The 25,337-nt window shown below is 44.6% G+C and overlaps 1 protein-coding gene across 1 annotated transcript in view; it reads left to right on the plus strand.

Moving 5' to 3' along the window:
- Window positions 1–25,337, plus strand: part of LOC128334480 (neural-cadherin-like) — a 121,724-nt gene that overhangs the window by 49,057 nt on the left and 47,330 nt on the right. Inside the window, exons 8-15 of the mRNA XM_053271345.1 lie at window positions 9,724–9,896; window positions 12,431–12,599; window positions 15,302–15,472; window positions 17,189–17,361; window positions 20,154–20,321; window positions 21,534–21,783; window positions 22,305–22,432; window positions 23,943–24,129. Coding sequence (XP_053127320.1) covers window positions 9,724–9,896; window positions 12,431–12,599; window positions 15,302–15,472; window positions 17,189–17,361; window positions 20,154–20,321; window positions 21,534–21,783; window positions 22,305–22,432; window positions 23,943–24,129 — 1,419 coding nt within the window. The remainder of the gene's footprint in view (window positions 1–9,723; window positions 9,897–12,430; window positions 12,600–15,301; window positions 15,473–17,188; window positions 17,362–20,153; window positions 20,322–21,533; window positions 21,784–22,304; window positions 22,433–23,942; window positions 24,130–25,337) is intronic.

The raw sequence follows: 25,337 nt of genomic DNA on the forward strand, positions 1-25,337 counted from the left end.
GGATGTGGCACAACTAGTTCTGCTAAACTGGGAACTTGAGTCCCAGACTAGTGTTGCGCTGATGCAACAGCGGGTGCTTGGACAACAGGGTGCACAGCCTCCCGTGGAGCCTCTTCCTTGGTCCATATATGTTGCAGGGCTGTCTGTGCTTCTTGTTCCACCAGCACAACACTAGTGGAGATGGACTGAGAACACAAGACGTCACGCAGTTTTGAGCATTTACTCAGCTGTGTGACCTTCTGATGTGTACTCATCTTTGTCCATTGCAATAGCACAGTGTTTTAGTCTGGATGTTGGCCTTGAAGGCCTTTCACACTGTTGGAGATGGAGCTCCTGATGGTGGCGTCGACTCTTAGCACCAGCAACACTATATTGACCACTAGGGACACTGTGGGTGGGGATAGTGAGCCAGGGAATCCCCTCTCTGACTACGCTTTCTCTACGCTGATTCCCCTTTGATAGTCTCTGGTTTCATTCTCTCACCTGGAGAGAGAGAGACTTCCATCTTGTCCCTTTCCCTCTTCCTGTATGTAGCTAGCAGCTAAACGTTTAGGCTTATCTATCTCCCTGATGGATTTCCTAAATAAATTACTTTATTTAGAACTTTAACTCCATGTCTCCAGACAATGTTAATTAGCAGTGCTCCCCTTACCTGTGCACTTCTGCTGTAGTTGGGGTAGATTCAGAAATCTCCCCTCCAAGCTCTCTAACACACACGGTCATCTGGGGGTGATTTGAGGGAGGGAGGAGCTCCTATTCCGATCCCCAGAAATGAGCAGATCTTCCCTTAGGCTCTCTGCACTCACTTTACAGACAATCAGGCCGGCGTGTGCCCCAGTATGGAGAAAACAGAGCTGGGTCCTCCAGGCTATCCCACAGTGCTTTGTGCATACAGCAGACAGGCAGTCCTCAGTACAGCAGCCCTCCAGCCACAGAACTCTATGATAAAGATGGCCACTGGCTGCCTGGGAACAGTTTTAACAGTGATCTTTGCACACAAGTAGCAGACTGAGGTATGGGGGCTCCTTTCCCCCTCCAACCTGGGTTAAGACTTGGGTGGAAAAGTGAGGGTACTCTCTTTTGAGGGAGCTGATTTGTGCGGGCTGACATGTGCCTGCAAACCTGCTCTACATGCCCGTAAGCCTCTTTCTGCTGCTCGTTTGTACGACCTTTGTGCTTCTTTGTTCCTTTCCTTTCTCGTTCTCCCTGCCTGTCCTGTCCCTTCTGTTAGTTCCTCTTCTGGCACCTGTTATTATGTCCTGAATCGTGTTCCATTTGTGTCTGTCTGCCTGAATCTTTCTTGTCTGCCTTGGGTTTTGCTGATGCTAATCCCACCAAGCATATTTTCCAGCTTCCAGATCTTGCTATGCTGCTTATGTCTCAGCAAATCCCTGATACTTGGTATCCTGAATGCACACATTTGTCTTGACAATATTCCACACCCACATCTCCATCTTCAGCAATGTTTGTGTTCTTTCGGAAGTCTCCTGGGGGAACACTTAGGGTTCTATTGCCCATTTCAAAAGGAAGGAAAACTAGGACACCATCACATATTAAGTAGTTAAGTTATCCTGTCATATTCCCCCCTTCCTGCCCGCCCGCTCTTGCGAAAATGCTTAGCAAAAAAATCTTCATGGTTATGCTAATTCTGTACACTCCCAGCCATTGCCCTGACACATTTACTTGAAAGTGTTGTTGATTTCAGTAGCAAGTTAATTTCTCGGTTAGTGTGCTTAAATGAACAGTAGTGAAGCTCACCAGGGGGAAGAAAACCTAGATGGAATCTCCAGTGGATATTGTGAATTCTCAGCAGTTTTTAAGATTTCAAATCTAAGCATACGTCTTTGGAAGTAAGCCCCACCGAAACCAACAGAACTGACAGAGGAAATGAAATTAGGATAGAGGAGTGTAACTTAATGAGAATCAAAAACCTCCCTGCTATTTCAGATATGTGAATTATCGGAGTTTTGAGACAAATGCCTTGAAAGGAATCATCCCTATTATGCAAATAGTTTGTCTGGAGAGGAGGAAGATGCATATTTTCAGTAACTTTAGCTGATGAAGGCCAAAAAGAACAGACAGTATTTTAGAAAAACAACCTTCATGCACAAATGAGTTCTTGTGTCAAGAGTATCTACCGCTTCTGCTGTTTCCCTGGTGCAATTACATTAAACCAGAATTCCATTAACTTTTTTTTAAAGGTGGTGCTGGGGAAGCAGATGCGATCTGATGCAAGAGTGTCCTGTGACAATATCCTTGATTGGATCTGGGTTTGTGGGTACCCAGGCTTTGCTGCTTCCACAATTATGTGACATTTAGGGGCAATAAACATGGTGGCCCATGGCAGATGTGCACGTGGCCCTCTCAAATATGGTAGTTTAAGTGTTTAATCTGTAGAAGTGAGCCTGAAATACAAATTCAAATTCACAAGAGACACTGGTGCATGTAAACATGATGGGTGGATCCCAAGAACGGTGAGTAGAAGGAAGAGAGTTGCCAGTGCCATTCTGCTACCCTTGCATAAGACTTCACACAATTCTGTAACAGATAAGGACAGTTCACACAACCAGTGCGTGCATAGGACAAGTGTCCGCCAAAGTTTGGGAGCTGTGTGTGCTCCTGTTTTTTTAAATCATGTGTGAGTGTGAAACCAGGTTGGAGACAGGGAACTTGATAATTTGCCAAGTTCCTTCTGGGTAGAATGATTTTCTTCCTGCCTGTTCTGAAGCTGGGGACAGAATCTGGGAACATAGGAAGCTGCCTTAAACTGAGTCAGACCCTGGGTCCATCTAACACAGTATTATCTACACAGACTGGCAGCGGCTTCTCCAAGGTTGCAGGCAGGAGTCTCTCTCAGCTATTTCTAGAAAATGCTGTGAGAGAGGGAACTTGGAACCTTCTGTTTTCCCCAGAGAAAGTCCCTTCCCCTAAGGGGAATATCTTAAAGTGCTCACACATGTGGTCTCCCATTCAAATGCAACCAGAGTGGACCCTGCTTAGCAAAGGGGACAATTCATGCTTGCTTCCAAGCCACCTAATGGTTCAGAGGAGAAGTAACTTGCCTAGGAAGTAAGAGGTTGCTGGTTTGAATGCCGACTGGTATGTTTTCCAGACTATGGGAAACACCAGTATCGGGCAGCAGTGATATAGGAAGATGCTGAAAGGCATCATCTCATACTACATGCGAGATGGCAATGGTAAACCCCTCCTGTATTCTACCAAAAGAAAACCACATGGCTCTGTGGTCACTAGGAGTCGACACCGACTCAATGGCACAACTTTACTTTACTTTACCACAAGACCAGCAATCCTCCTTGACCATATTAGAGTTTGTTCATAATTGGAGTAAGACGTGCTCAGCTGAGCAAACATTGGAGTAAGACGTGCTCAGTTTAGCAAACATTCAAGCTCCCTGCCTCCTACCTTTATTTACACCCACAATCACAAAATGGGAGTTCTCACAGCTCCTGAACTTGGGTAGGACACTTCTTTGCTACCCAAGTATCGATCATGTGATCTGCCCTGTAGGGTCTATAGCAGTTCTCATGCATCTGCTTGTTCAGGAGGGAAGGTTGTCTTCTGTGTGTAGAAAGGCACCATTGGATTCAGTCCTGTGTACCTTTCCCATGTCTCATGGTTTTCAGTCATGAGATTAAAAGAGCATTTCATTTTGTTCAAAACCTCTTTGGACTGGCTCTGTGTTAGACGTTAAGTTGAAATCCTACACAGAAATCCTCAAACTGTTTCCAACTCAAGAATTCCCAATTGTTTAAATTAATATGGCTATAAAGTACATAGGTGTGTATGTGTGTTAGTTAATGCAGAATCCCCAAATTTACGCTCCTAGCAAAAGGTACTTCATCCCTTGGCTTTGAGCAACCGATCTATTAAGTGAAATCAGTGGGACTCCAGCTGTTAAGAGTTACCAAAACAAGAGTAAGTTGTGTTGTGTATTTGGAGTTACTCTGATGGCTTTGCCTAATTTAACTGCAGTCAAATTTTTTCCCTGGCTTCCTGTGCTCTCCTGAGTCGGAAAGCTAATCACAAGTAAATAAGATGCCACAGATCTGTCCTTCTCTTCGTTTGATCTGTCTTAGGGGTTCACTTATCATGAAAATTTAATTTCAGTGCAAATAGTACTTTTGAAATATTCATGTTCCAGTCTGAATGTATTTCAGAAATGTCCCAGAAAAAGATGCCATCAAATTATTATACAAGGTGTTATCTCAGACAGATCTCTTTTCTAGATTACAGCATCCTGTGCCCCTTTATGACTTTCTTTATGTTGCAGATCTGCATTGGCCTCATATACTGAACCAATACTGCAGATGTTAAGCTAAAACTGCCAGTGATATAAATTATTTCACTGGTGTTTAAGCCATTTAGCCTCTGTTGTTCTACTGCTGCTAACTGAGCAAAGAGGTACCTTCTTCAAGTGGTGGTTTTCTTATATTTTACAGGGGGAGAGCAACTATCCGTATCCAGCCCCAGCACAGCATCCCTCCAGTGGCTGTAGCTGGACTCTCTCCCTTGAGTTTCATTTAAGATTGTAAGCCCTCTTGGGACATGGAACCAATTTCTTTCTTTGTAAACTGCTTTGAGAATTCTTTGTTGAAAAGTGGTATATAAATATAGGTCGTAACAATACTGATTGACTTCTGTACTGCAAGACTGGATATCACTGTGCCTTTTTTCTAGGCAATAGAATTGGAGATGTGATGAACTCTAAAATCAGGGGTGGGGTGGGATTCAGATGCTGGGTTTTTGGAGTCTATCATTCATTCATTCGATTTCTGTACTGCCCTTCCAAAAATGGCTCAGGGCAGTTTACACAGAGAAATAATAAGTAAATAAGATGGCTCCCTGTCCCCAAAGGGCTCACAATCTAAAAAGAAACATAAGACAGACACCAGCAACAGCCACTGGAGGAAGTACTGTGCTGGGGGTGGATAGGGCCAGTTACTCTCCCCCTGCTAAATAAAGAGAATCACCACGGTAAAAGTTGCCTCTTTGCCAAGTTAGCAGGGGTTAGTTAGTAGTTAGTTAGTAGCATATTACTATACTACTGCTATTTATATACCGATTGCCAACAGAAGTTTCCAAAGCGGCTTACATAGAAAAATAAGTAATAAATAAATAAGATGGTCCCCTGTCCCCAAAGGGCTCATTATCTAAAAAGAAACGTAAAATAGACACCAGCAACAGGAATGCTGTGCTAGGGTGGGCTACGGCCAGTTTCTCTCCCACTGCTAAATATAAAGAATTGCCACTTTAAAAGGTGCTGCTTTGCTCAGTCGGCCGGGTAATTGAGTCCCCCACCCCCAATCCATCTCTGACCAGATCCAAAGCGTCTCTGTTCCAGCCTTCAGTGTGCCCCAGGGTCATTTCTTCAGTCCCTTCTCCCAGATTTACTGGGGTTGGAGGAGGTGATCAAAAGGGCTCCCAAAATGGCAGACGCCTCGCTCACTGATCCACATGCTCACTGCAGTGTCCAGGCACCACAGGATATTTTGTCAACATCTTTTCCAGAGTCCTTGGATGCTGCAGTGACCTTGTACAGCTGTGTCCAGTGCCAGAGGTCCTGCCCTAGTAGTTCTTGTGAGCGCTTTCCACTGTATCTTGCTCAAAACCACAACAGGTTAAACTTAAGAGGGCTCATCTGCCCCAGACCCAGTTTAGAGTTCCTGTTATTTTGGGGCATCCAGCAGATGTTTCCGCCAGAAATGAGGTGGTGCTGAATGGACAGCCCTGGTAACAGTTCGTAGAGCAAATATGTAAATAGGAATTGGGGTGTGCGGGGAGAGGAAATAATCTGATTTGCTGAAGAATTGCACTTAAGGAAATAGACTTGAACCTATTAAAGTTGATATAGGAACATAGGAAGCTCTTTTATACTGAGCTGGACTGTTGGTCCATCTAGCTCAGTATTGTCTATACTGACTGGCAGCAACTCTCCAAGGATTCAGGCAGGAGTGTCTCCCGGCCCTAACTGGAGATGCCAGGAAGTGAACCTGGGACCTTCTGTATGCAAGCATGCAGGTACTCTTCAATTGAGCTGTGGCCCCATCCCCTAAGGGGAATATCTTACAGCAGATGGTGCTCTCATGCAGTCACCCATCCAAATGCAAGCCAGGGCAGACCCTGCTTAGCAAATGAGCACAATCCATGCTCGTTACCACAAGACCAGCTCAAGAATAAACCTGTTTGCCTTTCAGGAGCCATATGGCACTCTAGTTCTTGCTCCAACAGATTTAACACAGTCCCTCTATTAAAAAAAATTACCTTGGTCACTGATTTTAAGTTTTTAGCTTTTATGGGGATGGTAGCATGTTTTTCCTCCCTTTTTCTGAAAGTTGTTTTTCAGTAATGATTTGGCTTGGTTGATAGGCTCCACCCCTTAAATCTACTGTCTCCTTGGGCAGTTTTAGTTTAAGGCAGTACTGTCAGTGGAATGCCAAGGTGAAGCTGAGACATCTGTCAAAAGCAAGCGGCAAAGACATGGCCTTTGCAAGGGGAGTGAGTGGCACTTGTCATGTAACCACGATCCATTTGCAAATGACAGCTTTCATTATGCTGGATAAATAATAGACACAATGGGACAGTGTGGGTGCAGAAAGAATGACATCTGTTCGTTGCAGCTTTCCTAATAGCTGGAGTTTGGTTTGCTTTTAAAACAACAACAAACTTTGTGTATTTCTGCCTGTGCCAGCCCTTGTATGACCTACATCAAGTGGCATGGCCGTGCCCTGAGACCCACGAAGCAGGGCCTCCTCGAAGTGTCTTGTCAGCTTTGCTCTCTTTAGAGGAGCAGAGTGGGGATGCAGTAAATAACATGCTTGCTTGAAATACTGCCTGTGGAAGTTTGCAGTGGTAGGCTGTGTGCAGGAGTGTGCAGTATCACAGTGTCACAAAATGAAGTTAATGCTGCCTGCTTAGGGGAGATAGGAATCTGCCTTCTATTGAGTCAAGACCACTGGTCCATCTAGCTCAGTATTGCCTTCGCAGACTGGCACCGGCTTCTCCAAGGCTGCAGGCAGGAGTCTCTCTCAGCCCCATCTGGAGATGCCAGGGAGGGAACTTTGAATCATCTGCATGCAAATGCTCTTCCCAGGAGTCGTCCCATCCCCTAGGCTGAGCATCTTACAGTGCTCATGCATGTAGTCTCCCATTCAAATGCAAACCAGGGCAGACTCTGCTTAGCAAAGAGGACAATTCATGCTTCCTACCACAAGGCAAGCTCTCCTCCCAGATATGAAGGCAGTTCACACAATTATAATATTAGGGCAGTACTATATATTTATTATTTATTTATTTATTGTTGAATTTCTATACCGCCTTTCGTTAAAAACAACCCCAAGGCGGCTTACAAAAGTTAAAAACATACAATAAAAATGACAATTAAAATATTAAGCTAAAAATATAAAACATATCTAATTTAAAAACTATAAAATACAAGCATAAAAACACACATAGAAGCAGCATAGAAATGGTCATGTAAAAGCCTGGGTAAAAAGCCAAGATTTAAGAAGCTTTCTAAAAACTGTGATGGAGTCTGAGGAGCGAATTGCCACTGGGAGAGCATTCCAAAATCTAGGGTAGCCCTACCCTATTTATGATTTATGAACTGCCTCCTAGTTCAGGAGCTGTGCTCACTTCAATTTTGTGATTGTGCATGAGTGGGGGAAAGCAAGGTTGGACATGGAGGGGGTGATCATCTGGGAGAGAGGAGCTGGGTCGGAGGGTGCTGTCCTACCCGGCTCTCATACCCAGCACTTTACTGAGGTTGGAGGAAATGCTGTCCGACCTGGCTCTTCCCTCCCAGACAGTCACTTCCTCCCACTTCAGCCTTGCTGTTCCCTTCACACAGGATCACAAAACAGAAGCACATTTGTCCAACCCTAATTATAATTGGGTGCACTGCCTTATTCTTTATAAATTCCGATCACCTTTGGTTTGCAGATATGTTTATTTTTCTAAAGTGTTAGTTCTTAGAGGCATGTTACAAAAAAGTAAATTGTTGTCTTTTTGGATGAGTTTTCTATTCGTATATTTATTTTATTATATATGGTATGATTATTATATGATTAGTACTGCAATAATCAAGTGTATGCCAAAGCTAGATAGACCAATGGTTTGACTCAGTATATGGCAGCTTCCTATGTTCCTATGTACCCTTGGGTTCTCCACTGGTGGGAAATAGTGTTTCAGTGCTCTTACATCTATACAGTATATTAAAAAAATTCCAGCAAACTGAAAGATAGTACTTCAAAGCTAGTACTTTTCCCCCCTGACACACTAGCTTTCTGAGCTAAAGGAGCTATTCCTGTCTGGATTAGACTTCTAATTTCTCCACCTGCAGCCTGAAGTGGTACAGATGAGAAGGGTTTCACCATGTGATTCTGTTCAAAAGGAATTTCTAACATAGGTAGTCTGGAATTTAGAGGCAGCATGATATTAATACATTTGTAATTTGAACATTCGGGAAATTTGCTTAAAGCCAAGGTTCATGGGTGCTGATCATACATAGGAACATAGGAAACTGCCATATACTGAGTCAGACCATTGGTCCATCTAGCTCAGTATTGTCTTCACAGACTGGCAGCGGCTCCTCCAAGGTTGCAGGCAGGAATCTCTCTCAGCCCTATCTTGGAGATGCTGCCAGGGAGGGAACTTGAAACCTTCTGCTCTTCCCAGAGGCTTCATCCCCTGAGGGGAATATCTTGCAGTGCTCACACATCAAGTCTCCCATTCATACGCAACCAGGGCAGACCCTGCTTAGCTTAGGGGACAAGTCATACTTGCTACCACAAGACCAGCTCACCTCTCCTTCATTCATTATATTTTAATCCAACTCTTTCTCTAAGGAAGAGCACTTGGTTCTTGACAACGATTCTGCATGGGAGTTAAGAGCATAAGAACATCCCTTTTGGATCAGGTTCAAGGCCTATCTAGGCCAGCATCCTGTTTCACACAGTGGCCCACCAGATGCCTCCGGGAAGCCCACAGGCAGGAGCTGAGGCCATGCCCTCTCTCCTACTGTTACTCCCCTGCAACTGGTATTTAGAGGCATCCTGTCTCTGAGGTTGGAGGTTGTCTATAGCCCTCAGACTAGTAGCCATTGATAGACCTGTCCTCCATGAATTTGTCTAAACCCCTCTTAAAGCCATCCACATTTTTTGGAAGACATCACCATATCATTTTCTGGAAGAAGATCACCACATCTTGTGGCACAGAATTCCACAAGTTGATTATGCTTTGTGTGAAAAAGTACTTTTTGTTGGTCCTAAATTTCTTGGCAATCAGTTTCATGGGATGACCCCTGCTTCTAGTGTTATGAGAGGGGGAGAAAAACTTATCTCTGTCCACACCATGCATGATTTTATAGACCTCTATCATGTCTCCCTTTAGTCGTCTTTTTTCCAAACTAAAAAGCCCCAGGTGTTGCAGCCTTGCCTTGTAAGGAAGGTGCTCTATGCCCCTGATCATCTTGGTTACCCTCTTCTGCACCTTCTCCAGTTCTATAACTGGAGTTATATACAACAGCCCTGTGGAGTTGGTGATGAATCCAAAGTCACTCGATGTGCTTTATAGTTGAGCATGAGCTTGATTCAGGTCTTTCCATTTCAGATTCAATCCTCTGTGACACCATTAACAGCAAAGGGAATCAAGGATATTTAAAGCTTAAATATGTTTTAAAAAAACAAACAATTCTTGCTTTTACAGGGTTAATTCGCCTGCGCTCAAACCCACTTCCTAAGCTTCAAGGGCCTGAGTATGTCCTTAATGTTACGGCTACAGATGACAATGCCTCTGGTGGACCCCACTCTCTTACAAGTACTGCTCAGGTCGTTGTACACGTTGATGATGTCAACAATAACAAGCCTATATTTCAGAAGGTAAACATCCTGCCTTCATTAAGAGAGCATAATGGTGAATCATCTCCCACTTCAGCGTGTCGTGTACGTGTGGTGCAAACAAGAGAGACGACCTCAGAACCGCTTCAGACATTTATGGATTTACTAGGGAGAAGCACTTCAATGTAGGAAAAAGCTTGGAGTTTCACATGGCTTCTGCATGTGATGTGCTAGGCAGCCATCGGTAACCCTGGGTTCCCAGCATACATACCTGTAGCAAAAACAGAGAATTCTGAATCGATGCACTTGAGAACCTAAATGCATTTACCAGATTTCTTCCGGCATAGAAGTGCTTTTCTGCATAGAACCGCCTTGGGATTGTTTTAATGAAAGGCGGTATATACATTTAACCATAAATACATAAATAAAATTTCATGCAGAACATGCATGACCTTTGAAGCAGCTTTGAAAGCATGACCTGGTGCTCTGTCTGACTCTTTGTCAAGTTGACTCACACAGACTCACCCTCGTCCCTTTCTACGGTATGAGGCTGTTCTCATGAGCAACCAAGACAGGGCTTGGCTGCCCGTGAGAACCGCCAGGAGCCATGTGATTCCCAGCGGTGCCTCGGCGGCAGACTTGGCTACGAAATCCAGCTGTTAAATGAGGTCAAGTGACCACTCCCTTATCCCTGTTTTATGTACTGTGTCGAATGGTAAGTTAAATGGCTTTCAGCTGGCTCTGAGACACTGCCTGCTAGTTGCTGGGATGCCTGCCCGTCGTCATGCGGTGCATTGTGGGATTTCTGGGGGCCAGGATGATGAATCCCAGCCCAGCCCCCACAACTCTGCACTGACTTGGGCAGTAGCAGATCATCTGGGCATGCAATGCAATCTGTGCTCCTAGCAACTGGGACCTGGTCGTCTGTGTGGGAGGTAAACTTCTATAGCCTTCCTCCCTGTGCGCCCTCCCACCTAGGTCCCTGATTGTGAGAAACGACCCTATACTTGTCTGCCTAGTTCCTGATCTCCCTGCTTATCTGATTGGAAATGGAAGTCTGGATTCTCAGTATCTCGTCCGCGGCCCAGGACTGCAAAAAGAAGGACTTAAAACTTCTTCTGCCACCTAGAGGTGAAGAAGAATGATAGATCTATTTTGTGAAAGTTTGTGCTTGCTCTAATTCTAGTTGATCTTAATAAATTACTACTGACAAGCCTTGGCGTGGGGGAGGAAGAGAGAAAGAAAAGACCAAACAACAGAACCAATTCCATTCATTTTTAATGCACTCAAGTTCACTCGAGCTCTCTTCACTCTGCAGTGAATCAGTTGTGTGATTGCTCCAGCTTCTCCTTGAATTCTCCTTGAATTCTAACTTGCTGTGTCTAGGGTAATCTTCCAAAAATGCACTGAGTAACAAAAATGATAGTGTGATTAGCCCCAAGAAGAATTTTGGAATTCTGTACGGTGCCCCCTTTTTAAATTCTCACAGCCTAGTCCATCCAAAATCCTGCTTTGCACCTTTGTACAGGTTCTTGATAGCTCAGAAAAACCATTCAATTTACAGGTGCAGTTGTAGTTTTCTTCAGCCCCAGAAGAGCATTTTCTCGGCAATTGCCACTTGCTTGCAGATCTGGGAGGCTCTTGTTCAGTGTAGCAGTGAGAGAGCTGGACTAGGACTTGGAAAAACCGGGTTTATAAGAACATAGGAAGCTGCTTTATAACAAGTCACATCATTGGTCCATTTAGCTCAGTATTGCCTACACTCACTGGCAGTGAGACTCCAAGGTTTCAGGCAGGAGTCTTCCCCAGCCAGGCATCAAACCTGCAACCTTCTGCATGCAACAGATGCTCCACCACTGAAGTATGGCTGCATCCCCTCAGCAGACAGAACTCACACGTTGCCAACCATCCAAATGCATAGCAAGGTGAATCCTTCTTAGCAAAGGGGGCAATTCATGATTGCAACTACAAGACTGTCTCTTCACCCCCAAACCCCACTCTGCTGTGAAGCTCACCGGATGACCTTGGGCCAGTCACTATCCTTCAGCCTAACCTACCTTACAGGGTTGTTAAGAGTATAATGCAGGTGTGGCCAACCCAAGGCAATTGTTGGAGGCTGGGGATAATGGGAGTTGTAGTTCAATCATAGCAAGAGGGTTGTCCACCACTGATAAACATACAGAGAGGTCATTCACGCAAACAGAAACTATGTTCTACCCAGGTTTGGGTGCTGTGTGTGCTCCCAATTATTGGTTGTGTGGAAGCAAGAGGAAAACCTAGGTAGAAGTGATTGTGTGGAAGCAAGGTAGGAGGAAAACCTGAGTAACTTTTGCTCCTACCTTGCTTCCACACAATCGCTTCTACCCAGGTTTTCCTTGCTTCCACACAGCCGAAAATTGAGAGCACAAGCAGAGCTCCCAAACCTGGGTAGAACACAGTTTTTGATTGCGTGAATGACCTCCTTATGTTATTCGTTAAGTGATTTTGGTTGTGGTTTTGGGGTAATGCCCCTGAATCCACTGGATTGCATCATAATGTCAAATTGTGTTTAAGCATGTTTCCTGTTGTTCCACCAGTGTCAGTATTACCGCGAACATGCATCTGTGCTGGAGAATCAGCCCGTGGGAACATTTGTCTTGCAAGTTGAAGCAACAGATGAAGATGAAGCAGCCAATGGCCGAGTGAAATATGGCTTGATGCACAGGGATGGTGCCCTTCCTGCGTTCAACATTCACCCTGACACAGGTGATAATCCACAGCTGGAGTGCAGCTGGATTTGTGCCTAGTGTAGAGATGGCCAGCTGCATGGGCATGCAATGATGTAATTGAACTGATGCCATTTTGTCCCAACTGTGTACCTCTGCTCTCTTGCAGAAACTTCTGAAAAATATAGTCTTCGTGCCGTTGGGTTCTACTTGACCCATAAGAGTTGGATCCATTCAGTAGCGGCTGGTGCAGGGGCGACGAGAGGCACCTTTAAGCATGAATTAGTAGGTGTTTATTTTCACCCCAGCTGCCCTGCAAGCCATTCCAAGCAGCAGCATGCCACCCTGCATTCCCTGCAGGGGGAGATCAGCTCTGCCACTCACCTGGCTTCTGCAGATCCAATCCCCCACCGGTGGCCAGGTGACTGGTGGAGCTGATCCCCTGCTTCTTGGAGTGCTGGGTGGCACACTGCTGCTTGGAGCAGCTTGCAGGGACAGCTGGAGCGGAGGTAAGCACCTTCTAATTTATGCTTAAAGGTGCCTCTCCCCACCCTCCCCACTGGCGGCGTCCACACCAGCCGCTACTGGATAAATTGCAGCTTAAAGATCAAGCAACAGTTTGGGAACATAGGAAGCTGTCATATACTGAGTCAGACCATTGGTCCATCTAGCTCAGTATTGTCTGCACAGACTGGCAGTGGCTTCTCCAAGGTTGCAGGCAGGGATCTCTCTCAGCCCTATCTGGAAGAAGCCAGGGAGGGAACTTGAAAACCTTCTGCTCTTCCCAGAGCAGCTCCATCCCTGAGAAAAATATCTTCCAGTGCTCACACGTTGAGTCTCCCATTCATATGCAACCAGGCCAGACCCTGCTTAGCTAAGGGGACAAGTCATGTTTGCCACCAGAAGACCAGCTCTCCTCTCCTCTTGCTTGCTTTTACTTGAAAGACATCCAGCAAATGGCATCCTGGGGACCCCAGTAAGTGTTCACTCAAACAACTACCATTTCCACTAGTTTCCAAAGCCTTGTTTTACTTCCAAGGGATGTAGGTCACTTATGCTTAGAGACTGAGCTTGCAAGAAGTGGTTGTTCAGACAATGTCAGTCACAGGAAATGAATTCTTGAAGTTTATGAATGCGGAAGGATGATAGGTGAGAAGGTCTGTGGCTTTTATCTAGCCACAGAAATGTGCTCCTGAGTGTATCCATCCCAAGGCAGTACACCTTGGAATCTAAGCTGAGCAGACCTACACCATCACAAAATTGCTTGTTCAAAGAACAAGGCACATCCAATTAATCTTTGACACATGGATTGTCATTCAGACTTAACAACAAGATTTCTGGTTATACATTTGTGCAGCCTTTGCTAATGGTGTAGCGTAGGCTACTAAAGGCTAGTACACAGTAACGTAACTCGATACCTGCATGCATCCTATACCTCTGTAGAATGGATCTGACGCAGAGTTTGCATGCTTTTGTCTTGGATAGCATGCACTTCTCAAAGGTAGGGGGGAAAGGGAAAGAGACCAGTTTTAAGCTGCTGATAAGAAAAGTGGCAATTTATTAAGGGACAATTGCCCACTGTGTTTTGACCAATGGTCTCCCTCAGGGGAAAAAGCGTCTTCAACTCAATACCTTTCTAGGAATATGGTTAGACTAAACTATAAGGGTCCAGAAAGACTGCAGCGATTTATATTTTGTAAGGCTGTTAAAAATCTGTTCTAATGGGATAAAGAGAAATTACATAAAGTTCTGTATTTATCTGCCTGTTGTCTAAAACGGTCTTTCTGATTTTGTAGCATGCGTAAATTCAATGGTGAATTTGTGAATTTATTTATAAAGGGTTTATTTATTTATTTTGTATGTTTTAATTATGTCTGTGTATCTGTTTTTGAAACATACATGCTTTTTTTAAAAAAAGGACATACCCCGATATCTCCTTGGCAGTGGCATGTTTCTAATATCTGCCAGAGCTGAGGGTTTTCACCAAAATATTAGGGTGCTTTGGATAGTGTAAATTTAGCACAGGATTGTACCCTTTTGTTTTTTGCCCTTCTTCCAACCATCTGGAGATCTTTTAGAGGAAATAAACAATAACTAATGCAGAGTCATTAGTGGTCAGTGAACCCCTACATTCCAGTCTCTGAATGAAATATGATGAAATACTGAGAACTAGCTGGGCCGGGCGCAGAACATCTGCACCTCTAGTTTTCCCTTCCCACCTGCCACTGCTGCCACCAATTTCTTTCCCAGCCCGCCCGCTGCTGCTTTCTTCCCTGCCTGCCCGCCCTCCCCCCACTGCCATTTTCTTGCATGCCTGCCCCTGCCATTGTCTCCCCCTGCCCACTGCTGCCGTTTCTGTTTTCTCCTGCCTGCCCCCCACCGCTACCATTTTGTTTCCCACCTTGCCTCTGCTTTCCCTGCTGGCAGATTGTTTGCGAACTCTCGAGAGAGCTGCCACACATGGGATTAGCGACAGGTACGCCTAAGAGAAATATAGATCTAGATGGGGCCATAGTTTAGTGGTAGAGCATCTGCTTTGCATGCAGAAGGTCCCAGGTTCAGTCTCTGGCAGGTTCTCCAGGTAGGGGTAGGAAAGATCCCTGCCTGAAACCTCAGAGAGCCACTATCAGCTGGTGTAGAGCATACTGAGCTAGATGGACCAATAGTGTGACTCTATAAGGCAACTTCCTGTGTTCCTGGGCTGCATTTTAAGATTTGTTCTGTATTTGATCTTCTTTCCAGGTGTCTTGACAACGCTTCAAATATTTGATCGAGAGAAGCAGAGAGAGCATCCTATCACTGTGACAGCAACGGACCAGGCTGCAGAGCCTCTCATTGGGATCTGCCAGATCAATGTCGCCATCTTGGATGTCAATGATAACAGCCCTAGATTTGAAAACTCCTACTATGAATGTAATTGTGAATCATTGGATAGCGTTTCAGTTCCCTGAGTGTGAGCTTACCTGATGTCTAAGCTTTGTGTGTGTTTGTGTGTTTCTGGGTTTTTGTTTGCTTCCCCCACCTTCCATACAGCTGCATCTTTTATTTTATTTATTTTTTTTAGTGTAAAGGGGTGGGCGAAGTGAAGTGAAGATCTGGTTCATGTTTTTGATGATGGCTGCAGCATCAGTGGTGACCTCCATGTGCAAATGCACCATCATAGATCAGCTACTTCTCATTAATAGGGATGTTTACATCAGGCGGTATACAAAAATGATAGCTAGATAAATAATAAATAAATAATACGAATATGACAAATATTTATATACTGCTTTTCAACCAAGGTTCCCAAAGCAGTTTACATAGATATAAATAAAAAATACAAAAGGTGGGTGTTAGCTCAGCTTAGGGCAAACTAGACATTGGAAAGAACATAGGAAGCGGCAGTTTACTGAGTCAGACCATTGGTCCATCTAGCTCAGCATTACCTACTCTTGACTCACAGCATCTCCCCAAGGTTTCAGGCAGGAGTCTTTCTCAGCCATGCCAGAGAGGCCAGGGATTGGACCAGGGACTTCCTGCATGCAAAGTAGATGCTCTGCCACTGAGCTGCGGCTCCATCCTCGATTGTCTATAGGTGTAGACAATATGCCCATTGTGTGATTGGGACCCATGTGCTTGATTTTTGAAATGCAAACTGCAGCCACGTAGGGCCCAGATTTAGATTAAGGCTGCGGTGCATGGGGAGGAGAACCATTTGCCCCACTCTAGTCATAACCCAAGTCATCTCCCTCTGTGGCAGCTCTAAGAAAGATGCTCCTGTTGATGCCAATGGATATTTTTTATTCTTTGTCAAAAAGTGACAACAGGGGGCCCAGTCTGGGTCGAGGTAAGGAGTTACTACTCCTCCTCCTCCTATGCCATGGTCTTGATCCAAACTGGATCAGCCTCTTCTCTTTCACTGCCATTGTGCATAGCTCCCTTCTCCATTTCCTGTGTCTTGCTAACCATGGTTTACTGTGATGTCCAAACTATGATAACCATGGTTTACTGTGATGTCCAAACTATGAGAACCATGGTTTACTTGGATGTCCAAACTACGATTGTCCCCCAGACCAGAATTGCACTTCAAACCATAGTTTCTGATTTGGTGGTCAAGTTCTAACAATACAGGCATTGTGGCAACCGCCATGAGCCATTTTTGGAAGGGCGGTATAGAAATCAAATACATAAATAATATAAATAAATTTTAAAAATGTGGTTTGCTCTCCCTACCCAGCCTCTTTGCTTTCCAGTGTGAATCCCCTTTCCTGCTCTTCTGTTATCGGCCTCAAGCATGGCTCAGGATTAAGCCTTTGCTGTCTATAGCACTGGTTAGTGTTGACCAGGGTTCCCATTTTGACCAGGATTTCAAGCCAGTGAAATTTGCATGGCTCCTTGTGGGAAGGGAGTGGGGCAGGAAATCCTTGCATGACTGGGGAAGAGGCTTCTTGGAGAAAGCATTGAATTCCATTCCATCCTCATTTCCAATTCCCCCTCTCTTAACCAAGGGATCAGCCTATTATGTTGACACTGATGAGAACAAAATATGTACTGATTTAGCTGTAACCCATGTCAGTTCTGAAAAAATTTCTTCCACTTGATGTGGCATCATTGAGTTAATAACTGGTGTCAAATCCACTTTCCCAGACTTCCTGAGAGAAGACACAAATGTTGGGACTAGCTTCCTTCGAGTGGCCGCCCATGACGACGACTATGGTTCAAACGCCTCTGTTACGTATTCTGCAGCTGGTGGGAAAACAAGATATTTCCAAGTCAACCCTACCACGGGTTGGGTTTACGTCAGTCAACCTATGATGCAGGTATGGTGCTGGTTGTCTTTGGCCTGGAGCCAGATGTCAGTTGATGGGGTGTAGAGCAGATAGATACACAGCAGGATAGCTAGTATGGAAACATTTGGCTTGACAGCCCTGGCTTTCTGCTGGTATAAATTAATGTCAGTCTGATTGGTGTGTACCAGTTGAGGGCCTGCTCTTCTTGAATGAATTATTTCTACAAGCACAAAGTTATTCACAGCTGTCATGTTATGCTGATAACTCTTGTTCTTCCTTGGAGGAAAACAAAAGAAATGAGAAAGGGTGCCAGTGGAGTCCAATCCTGGAGACAATGACCCGATCGGAATTTTTTGAACCCAAGAAATTGCACCCATTCTTACAGTGTTAGGCAAATCTGCACATTGCCTTACAGATCAATGTTTGCAAAATCAAGTGCTTTTTCAAAATTTGGATCTCTTTTGTTGATTGAGGGAAAGGTAGGCACAGGGAGGTGAGACTTATTACTTTTAAACAAAAAATGTTCTCAAAGTGGTTTACATAGAAAAAGAAGAAGAAGAAGAAGAAGAAGGCTCCCCAGATGTGTGGGATGGTTGGAAGGACAAAACTTTGCCTGTAGGAAGTTGGGGAGACATGATAGAGGTGTATAAAAGTGTGCATGGAGTAGAAAGAGTGGACAACACTAGAACCAGGGGTCATCCTATGAAGCTGAAGTCCGGGAAATTCAGGACTGGCAAAAGGAAGTACTTTTGCACACAGTGCATAGTTAACTTATGGAATTTTCTGCCACAGGATGTGGTGATGGTCACTAGCTTGGATGGCTTTGAAAGGGGCTTAGACAAATTCATGGAGGACAGGTCTATCAATAGTTATTAATCTGGTGGCTTTAGGCCACCTCCAGCTTAGCCTCAGAGGCAAGATGCTGCTAAATACCAGTTGCAGGGGAACAACAGCAGGAGAGAGGGCAAACCCTCACCCACTGCCTGTGGGCTTCTTGGAGGCATCTGGTGGGCCACTGTGTGAAAGAGGATGCTGGACTAGATAGGCCTTAGGCTTGATCCCACAGGGCTGTTCTTATGTTCTTAAGTGCCAAGCGGAGAATCAGTGGGGTTTTTTTAGGCTTCAAACAAACAATATCAGCAGACTGTACATCTTTCTCTACTTTCAGAAGAGTAATATTTTTCTTGTTTTGATGGCTGTAAGCCAACTGTGAGTGGCCACTGCTGAGCAGCCCTGGGCTGGTGGGGATGTTGGGTCAAGGGAGAAGTTGTGGGCTTGGTGGCTGTACTTGTCCCTCTGAAATTTGCCCTTTTCTCTCCCTGCTTCCCAGTTCTCAAACTTGGGTTCCCAAGTGTTGTTGGACTGGTTGGGAATGATGGGAGTTCTAGTCCAACAACATCTGGGAACTCAAAGTTGGGAACCCCTGCTGTAAGGAATGATACAGAGGGGCGATGCTTATGTCCATTGGTCCTGTTAAGATGATGATATAAAGGCCAGACTAGATGTGACTTTTAATCACTCGCTTTGTCCTTGAGCATTTGCTTTCATTTATGGATTGGGGCTGAAGCCCCCAAACAGGCCCTCTGCATCAACAATTTACATGAGAAAAAGGTAAGTGTGTCGGGGTCAATGATGTGATTAGGTCTGGTTTGACTCTGAAGCATAATAAAGATACTCATGAATGAACCCTGGCAGGTCTTGAGCCCCTCCCCTCCCCTGCTCCTCTACACGCAACATGAGGAGAGTGAAAACCTTTGCTTTCACCTGAGAACAAACCACAGTATGATGTACAAAACTGAAGAACTGCAATTTGTTAAAACTAACTAGAATTTGAACAAACCAGAAAGAAGGGGCTCCTTGAAAATCAAAGGTGAATAGTTTGGATTTTTGTCCAATGCTAATACGATCATGTGGGCCCCTTGTAAGGCAGAGAGGAGAAATAAAGAAAATCTAGGTAGTGCTTATATTAGCAAAGCTAGACACCTGCAGCTTTTGAAGTCATTCACACAATCAAAAACTGTGTTCTACCTGGCTTTATTGGGAACTATGTGTGCTCCCAATTTTTGGTTGTGTGGAAGCAAGGTAAGAGGAAAATGTGGGTAGAAGTGATTGTGTGGAAGCAAGGTAGGAAAAGCTACCCAGATTTTGTTGGAGATGGAGTTCCAGTGCTTTGACCTTTTGCACCAACTATCCTAATGACCACTAGGGGCATTGGGAGTAGAGACAGTGAGTCAGGGTCTCCCTAACTGTTCTACCTGTCTCTGCTCTATGACCCCTGATCTGACTCTTCCATACTTCCTGTGCTGAGTCACAATCCTTCCTTTCCTCTTAGAGAACAGATGGAAACATCTCTCTCTCTCTCTCTCTCTCTCTCTCTCTCTCTCTCTCTCTCTCTCTCTCTCTCCTTACCTATTCATTATGTAGTCCTTTAGATTAGGATTAGGTCTTTCCTATCCAAGTGTACTTAACCAATAAATACTTAGTGTTTAGTTCTACAAGGATCTCCATGTGTTTTCTCTAAATAGCTGCAACAACTAAACCATCCTCTGCTACCGACTCTGTAACTGGAGTGTGTGCTCATTCCTCAGTGCTCTGTTGTTTTACCTACTGGGGGTAAAGATTAACAACCCTAACAGTTTCCCTCCTACCTTGCTTCCACACAATCACTTCTACCCTTGTTTTCCTCCTATCTTGCTTCCACAGAACTGAAAACTGAGAGCACACACAGCTCCCAAACCTGGGTAGAACACAGTTTTTGATTGTGTGAATGACCTCTTTGTTAAAAAATAATCGTGTGCTGAAGAAAACCTTTTCTTCCTCAGAAGTCCTTTATAACTGAAGAAATCATAGCGATGGATGGAGGGAACAGGAGTACTAAGGTTGAACTTAGAGTAACTGTCACTAGTGCAAAAAACCAGCCACCTCAGTGGGAAAGAGACAGTTATGAAGTTGTCATCCCAGAGAATACAACAAGAGATACTTCCATTGTGGTAAGTCTGGTGTTTTCCAAAAAGGAAAATTGTACATTGCTATATGAAGTCATTGCAGTCACTATATTAATACTGTGGTTTCAGATGTCTGCTAAAATGCTGCTGCTCCATACTGAGAAATAGCAGTTACGGTAAAAAGCAGATGACCTAACTTCCTGAGGCAGCTTGTTCCATTAGTGACCTGCTTTTAAGTGGGAAGTTAGTCATTGGCTAGTGAAGTGTTTGCAGAAGGGCATTGTGCAATCGCAAAGCTGTTGCACTGGAGATTGTGTTCCAAACTAGCTCTGTGTTGTTTCACAAGCATGTGTGCCCAACAGTTGCACAACCACGTCACATCTCATCTGTTTTAAAGGGAACTTTTGCGCAAGGACGCTGTAGTGCAAGAGCGCAATTCTTCACACTAGCATAGGGATGTGGGCAGTGGCCTGTGGCTAGGTTTTTTGGCTGCTCCCACCACCATCTCCGCTGGCCCACCTCCCTCTCTCCTCAGCTGCCTTCCTCCCTACCCATTACTGGTGGCGGCAAAGAGCCAGAGCCCAGCCTAATGACAACACCGCAGATGGGCGCCTGCAAAGGCAGGCGATGCGCATCTCACTGCATGCAGTTGTCCGATGGTAGATCTGTCCCTGATTCCACAAATCTCCACTCCTTAGCAGATCCTTGCCATCTCCTTGCATTAGTGAAACTTTGTTATGCAAGTGCTTCATTAGGTTGTCCGCCCTAATGTTTAATGTGAATTCTACATTCTCTGTGGCTTGAAGTTGTTGCTTTTTGCACTGTCCTCCACTGGAGAAAATTCAGGGCTTCTGCCCTTCCTCCTTTTTGACATCTATTTAAAGACTTGAGATCGCCACACTGAGTGCATCCAGCTGTTGTGGGACTGTGCTTTTTGTACAATAGTATGTCCTTTGCATCCGTCAGTCAGCTGAGTTTAAGGGATCTGGAGAACAAGCGGAGAGCTGGTTTAGAGGCAGATGCTGCTGGACCAAGTGTACCATTCATCTTAAGAGTAGAAGGAGACCCTTTCTACATTTATATTTCATTTCTGCTGACCTGACTTAATATGCAGAGATGTGTCACACTATTTTAGATGTTTGTCAAAATCCATGATGTGAGCCTTACAGCTTTTTAAACTTAAAAAAAACCACAAAATTTTATTTTTGTGCATACCAAAAACGACTTCTGATTCTGTGAACGTTTTGAACTGCACAGACAATTAAAGCAACATCCCCCCTTGGCGATCCACGTATAACTTATAATCTAGAAGAGGGACTTGTTCCAGAGACCAACATGCCAATCCGATTCTACTTGACTCCAAACAGAGATGATGGTTCTGCATCCATCCTCATCGCCGAGCCTTTGGATTATGAAACCACCAAGACCTTTTTGCTGAGGATTCGGGCCCAGAATGTTGCTGCGGTGCCCCTAGCGGCCTTTGCCATTGTCTATGTGAATGTGACAGGTAGGTAACATCATTGTAATGTTGGGGCCAATGACCAAAATGACCCAAATCACTAGGGATGTGCATGGAATTGGTTTGGAGGCCCTTTATGGGCCTCTGAATTGGTTCAAAGAAAGTTCTGCTGGTTCGAAGGTGGCAGGGGTCTATCTTTAAGAGTGGGGAAGGGTGCACTTATCCCTCCTGCCGCTTTCCCCCCACCAGCGTCGGTGTTTTTCAATGCCCATCAAGGTGGCAGCATACCTCCCTGCCGCCCCATTTCTCCTGTCTTCCGGAAATGACCGGAAGCCACCTCCCCGCTGCAGTTCTGTCATGCACATCCCTACAAATCGCACTGCTTGCCTAGGAGTACCCCTTTCACCCTGATGTCTCACTTGCACTCTCCATGAATGAGAGTGCCCACGTGGGTGGGCTAGACTGTGGATCTGTGTGTTTCGCTGCCTTAACGTTCTCTGGATAGGATAGTAAGTGTGCTAATTGTTAAATATTTGGGCTAATTATCTGAATTTTAAAAACATGCGTAGATGTCAACGACAATGTTCCTTTCTTCACCTCATCCATCTATGAAGCTTCTGTAACAGAAGGAGCAGAGATTGGGACTTTGGTTCTCCAGGTTTCTGCCACTGATCTAGACCTTGGTCGGAATGGTGAGGTAATTGTCTTGAATTCACATTTGAGAAGAGCGGGAACTGTGCATAAGGGGCTGCTTTGGGTAGTAATGCGAAGAACTACAGTAGGAGGTTTCTTGCAAAATACACACTCAGCCAGTCAGAACTCTCTGAGTGTTGCACTTGCTTTTTTGCAATCACATGTGACATTTTTAGGCTTACTTTAAAAAAAAAAAAAAATATATATATATATATATATATATATATATATATATATATATATATATATATATATAATGTGTGAAGTCATCCTGATAGCCCATCTCATTGAGTGCCACCCAGAACTTCTAGTGAATCTGCAGAACACCAGCCTTGGTTCAAGACTGGCTGTGGTCACAATTCTTGGTATCATTTCTTGAGTGAGTACAAGGCAGTGTGCCGTTTTATACGAGAATGAGGAAGAACCAGTGGGACCTGCAACAAAATGATACATCTCCCCAACCCTAATGGGAATACAGGAGGTCCTCTTTATTCGCAGGGGTTCCGTTCCCGCCAATTAGCACGGATATGGAAACCACAAATAAAGAAACCTCACTCCTTTGGGAATCCAAGGGTTAGGTTCCTTACACTGCCAAAAATGCCAAAAAAGCAGGGAGGGGTAGAAATAAGAGCAGTAAAGCTCAATACCTTGCTTTCCAGCTCTTCAGGAATGCCCCCCACCTTCTCCTATCTTTTGCTTAAAAAATTGTTTGTTTTTAAAAGAGCCAAAAAACTCTCATGACTTTTTAAAAGGCAGTCAAGACACATTTGTTCACCCAGGCTTTTAATTAGATATTGTTTTCATTGTGTTTTTAATAGTTCTAATATTTTAAATTGTTGTAATGTTTTAGCCTTATTATTTGTTGTTTTTATGGAGACTTGCATTTTGGGCAGTATACAAATGTGATAGATAGACAGATAGATAGATAAAATGGCTCTGTGCTTCAAAATGGTGCCCAGAAATGACATCAAATGTCATTTCCAGCGATTCAAGAACCATGGATAGGCACAATTCACCTATATTTTGTGCCAAAGATAAAGTAACTGGGTCTCCAAGACTCATCCACGAATACAGGAAACCACGATCTGCGAAACCATGGATAATGAGGGTCCCTGAACTATGTTGTTAATGTCTGGGTTACTATAAGCTTTTAAAGGCACGAACAGGCCAATTCCCTCCCCTTGCACCCTGTTAAGGATCCTATGTCCTCCTCCCCAGTTGACAGTTTCACAACCTGTGACGCTTGGGGTCCACCACTGAGTACCTCAGTGCTTGTCAAGTTGGGGTCCTCCTCTCTTTTTCCTCACAGTACATAATTTTGTAAATGGCACACCTAGGGATTCCCTCAAGTATGTAGAAAGCACTGCTATATTTTGGAGTGACCCTGCTTTGCTTCCAGTCTGATAGCTGCTAAACTACCTGAGTTCACTATTAGACATCAGAGGCTTATCCAATGGAAAGGCAGAAATAACCCTGGATTTCACTGTAGTCCTTCTCTCTCTTAATCTTTCCAGATCACTTATTCTCTGCTACCTGACCGCAGCGGGGACTATACATTTTTCCACTTGGACTCGAAAACGGGTTCAATCTATACTGCCTCTGTGTTTGATAGGGAAAAGAAAGCATCATACCTCTTAGAAGTCAAATCAACTGATGGCTCTGAATCTGCTCGTCCAGGAAAGCATGGACAACCAAATTCTGGTAAGAGAGGGGGAAGCAATAGATAACTGGAGCCAGGGGCGTAAGAAGGTTGGAGTGGGCCCAGAGATAAGATTTTAAAATGCACCCCTTCACTGAAGCATTTGTGGACGATACAAGTTATTTGATGGTGCTAGAGAAAGACACGCTGTTCTGGTAGCTCCAGGTCTTAACATTCACATCAATTTCAGAGGATGAAAACAACTGAAGGAAGCCCGGGTGGGTGTGTGGCTGGGGGAGTCAGTCATTTGACTTACTTCTGGGGGGCCCCCCAAGGCAGTGGGCCCCCAGACAACTGTCTCCCCTTGCCCTATTATAGGTACACCCCTGACTGGAGCCTATTTTTTAAAAACTGGTTTTGAAAATATTAGTTTGTTTTTTTTAAAAAGTATTTTAAAAGAGCCTCTCAGTTAAAGATGGTAAGATAAATAGTTCCAGGTTGTGTATCTGCAACACTCAAACTACGTATATGAAGCCAAGTCGTTGGCACAATTACAATATGGCGCCCACCCAGGATCTCCATCCAGTCTTGCCATACAGGAACGTGTTCAATCTAAATTCCTGAGAGGGACCTTACAAGTGCCTTGTTGTGTCTTCAGTGCCACCCTACGGCTGGAAACTGGCATGATAAAAGTTGAGGCGAAGGTTTGGATGACAGTTCTCAATCTCAACCACTAGCTCAAACTAGCCCTTTCTCCATGGGGCTTGGCCCCACTAACCCTGCAAGACAACTTTCAGTCCTCATGGAAACGGGCAGTCTCCAACAAAGTGGTACAGCTGGGCTTCTCTCCATCCATTTTGCTTACAATGGGCTGGGACCCAGCGAAAATGACCATCAATCAGAGGATTCTGGACATGGAACACCAGGCAGATCTAAGTAAGGCGACAGGCTTTCTGGCCCCGGACAGTTGTAGGTTTACCATCTCCCCCTCTGCATATTTGGCACAATTGGAAATATCAAGCCATAGAAGGGCATTCACTCTTGCGCGGTGTCATGCCCATCCTTCTGCCGTTCTGGAAGGCAAAATACAAGAAGATCTCATTCATGGAAGGGCTCTGTCCTTGTGACTCTGGGGAGGTGGAAACCATAGACCATGTGCTCCTTACATGTCCCTTTTATAAAGACAGTTGGGACAGGCTCATATCTCCCCTGCTTCTTAAATAACCCAGTCGCTCTAGTCAAGTCTACACCAAGATGCTGCTCTCAGATG

Source organism: Hemicordylus capensis, chromosome 9, assembly GCF_027244095.1.
Source record: "Hemicordylus capensis ecotype Gifberg chromosome 9, rHemCap1.1.pri, whole genome shotgun sequence".
Taxonomy (NCBI): Eukaryota; Metazoa; Chordata; class Lepidosauria; order Squamata; family Cordylidae; genus Hemicordylus; species Hemicordylus capensis.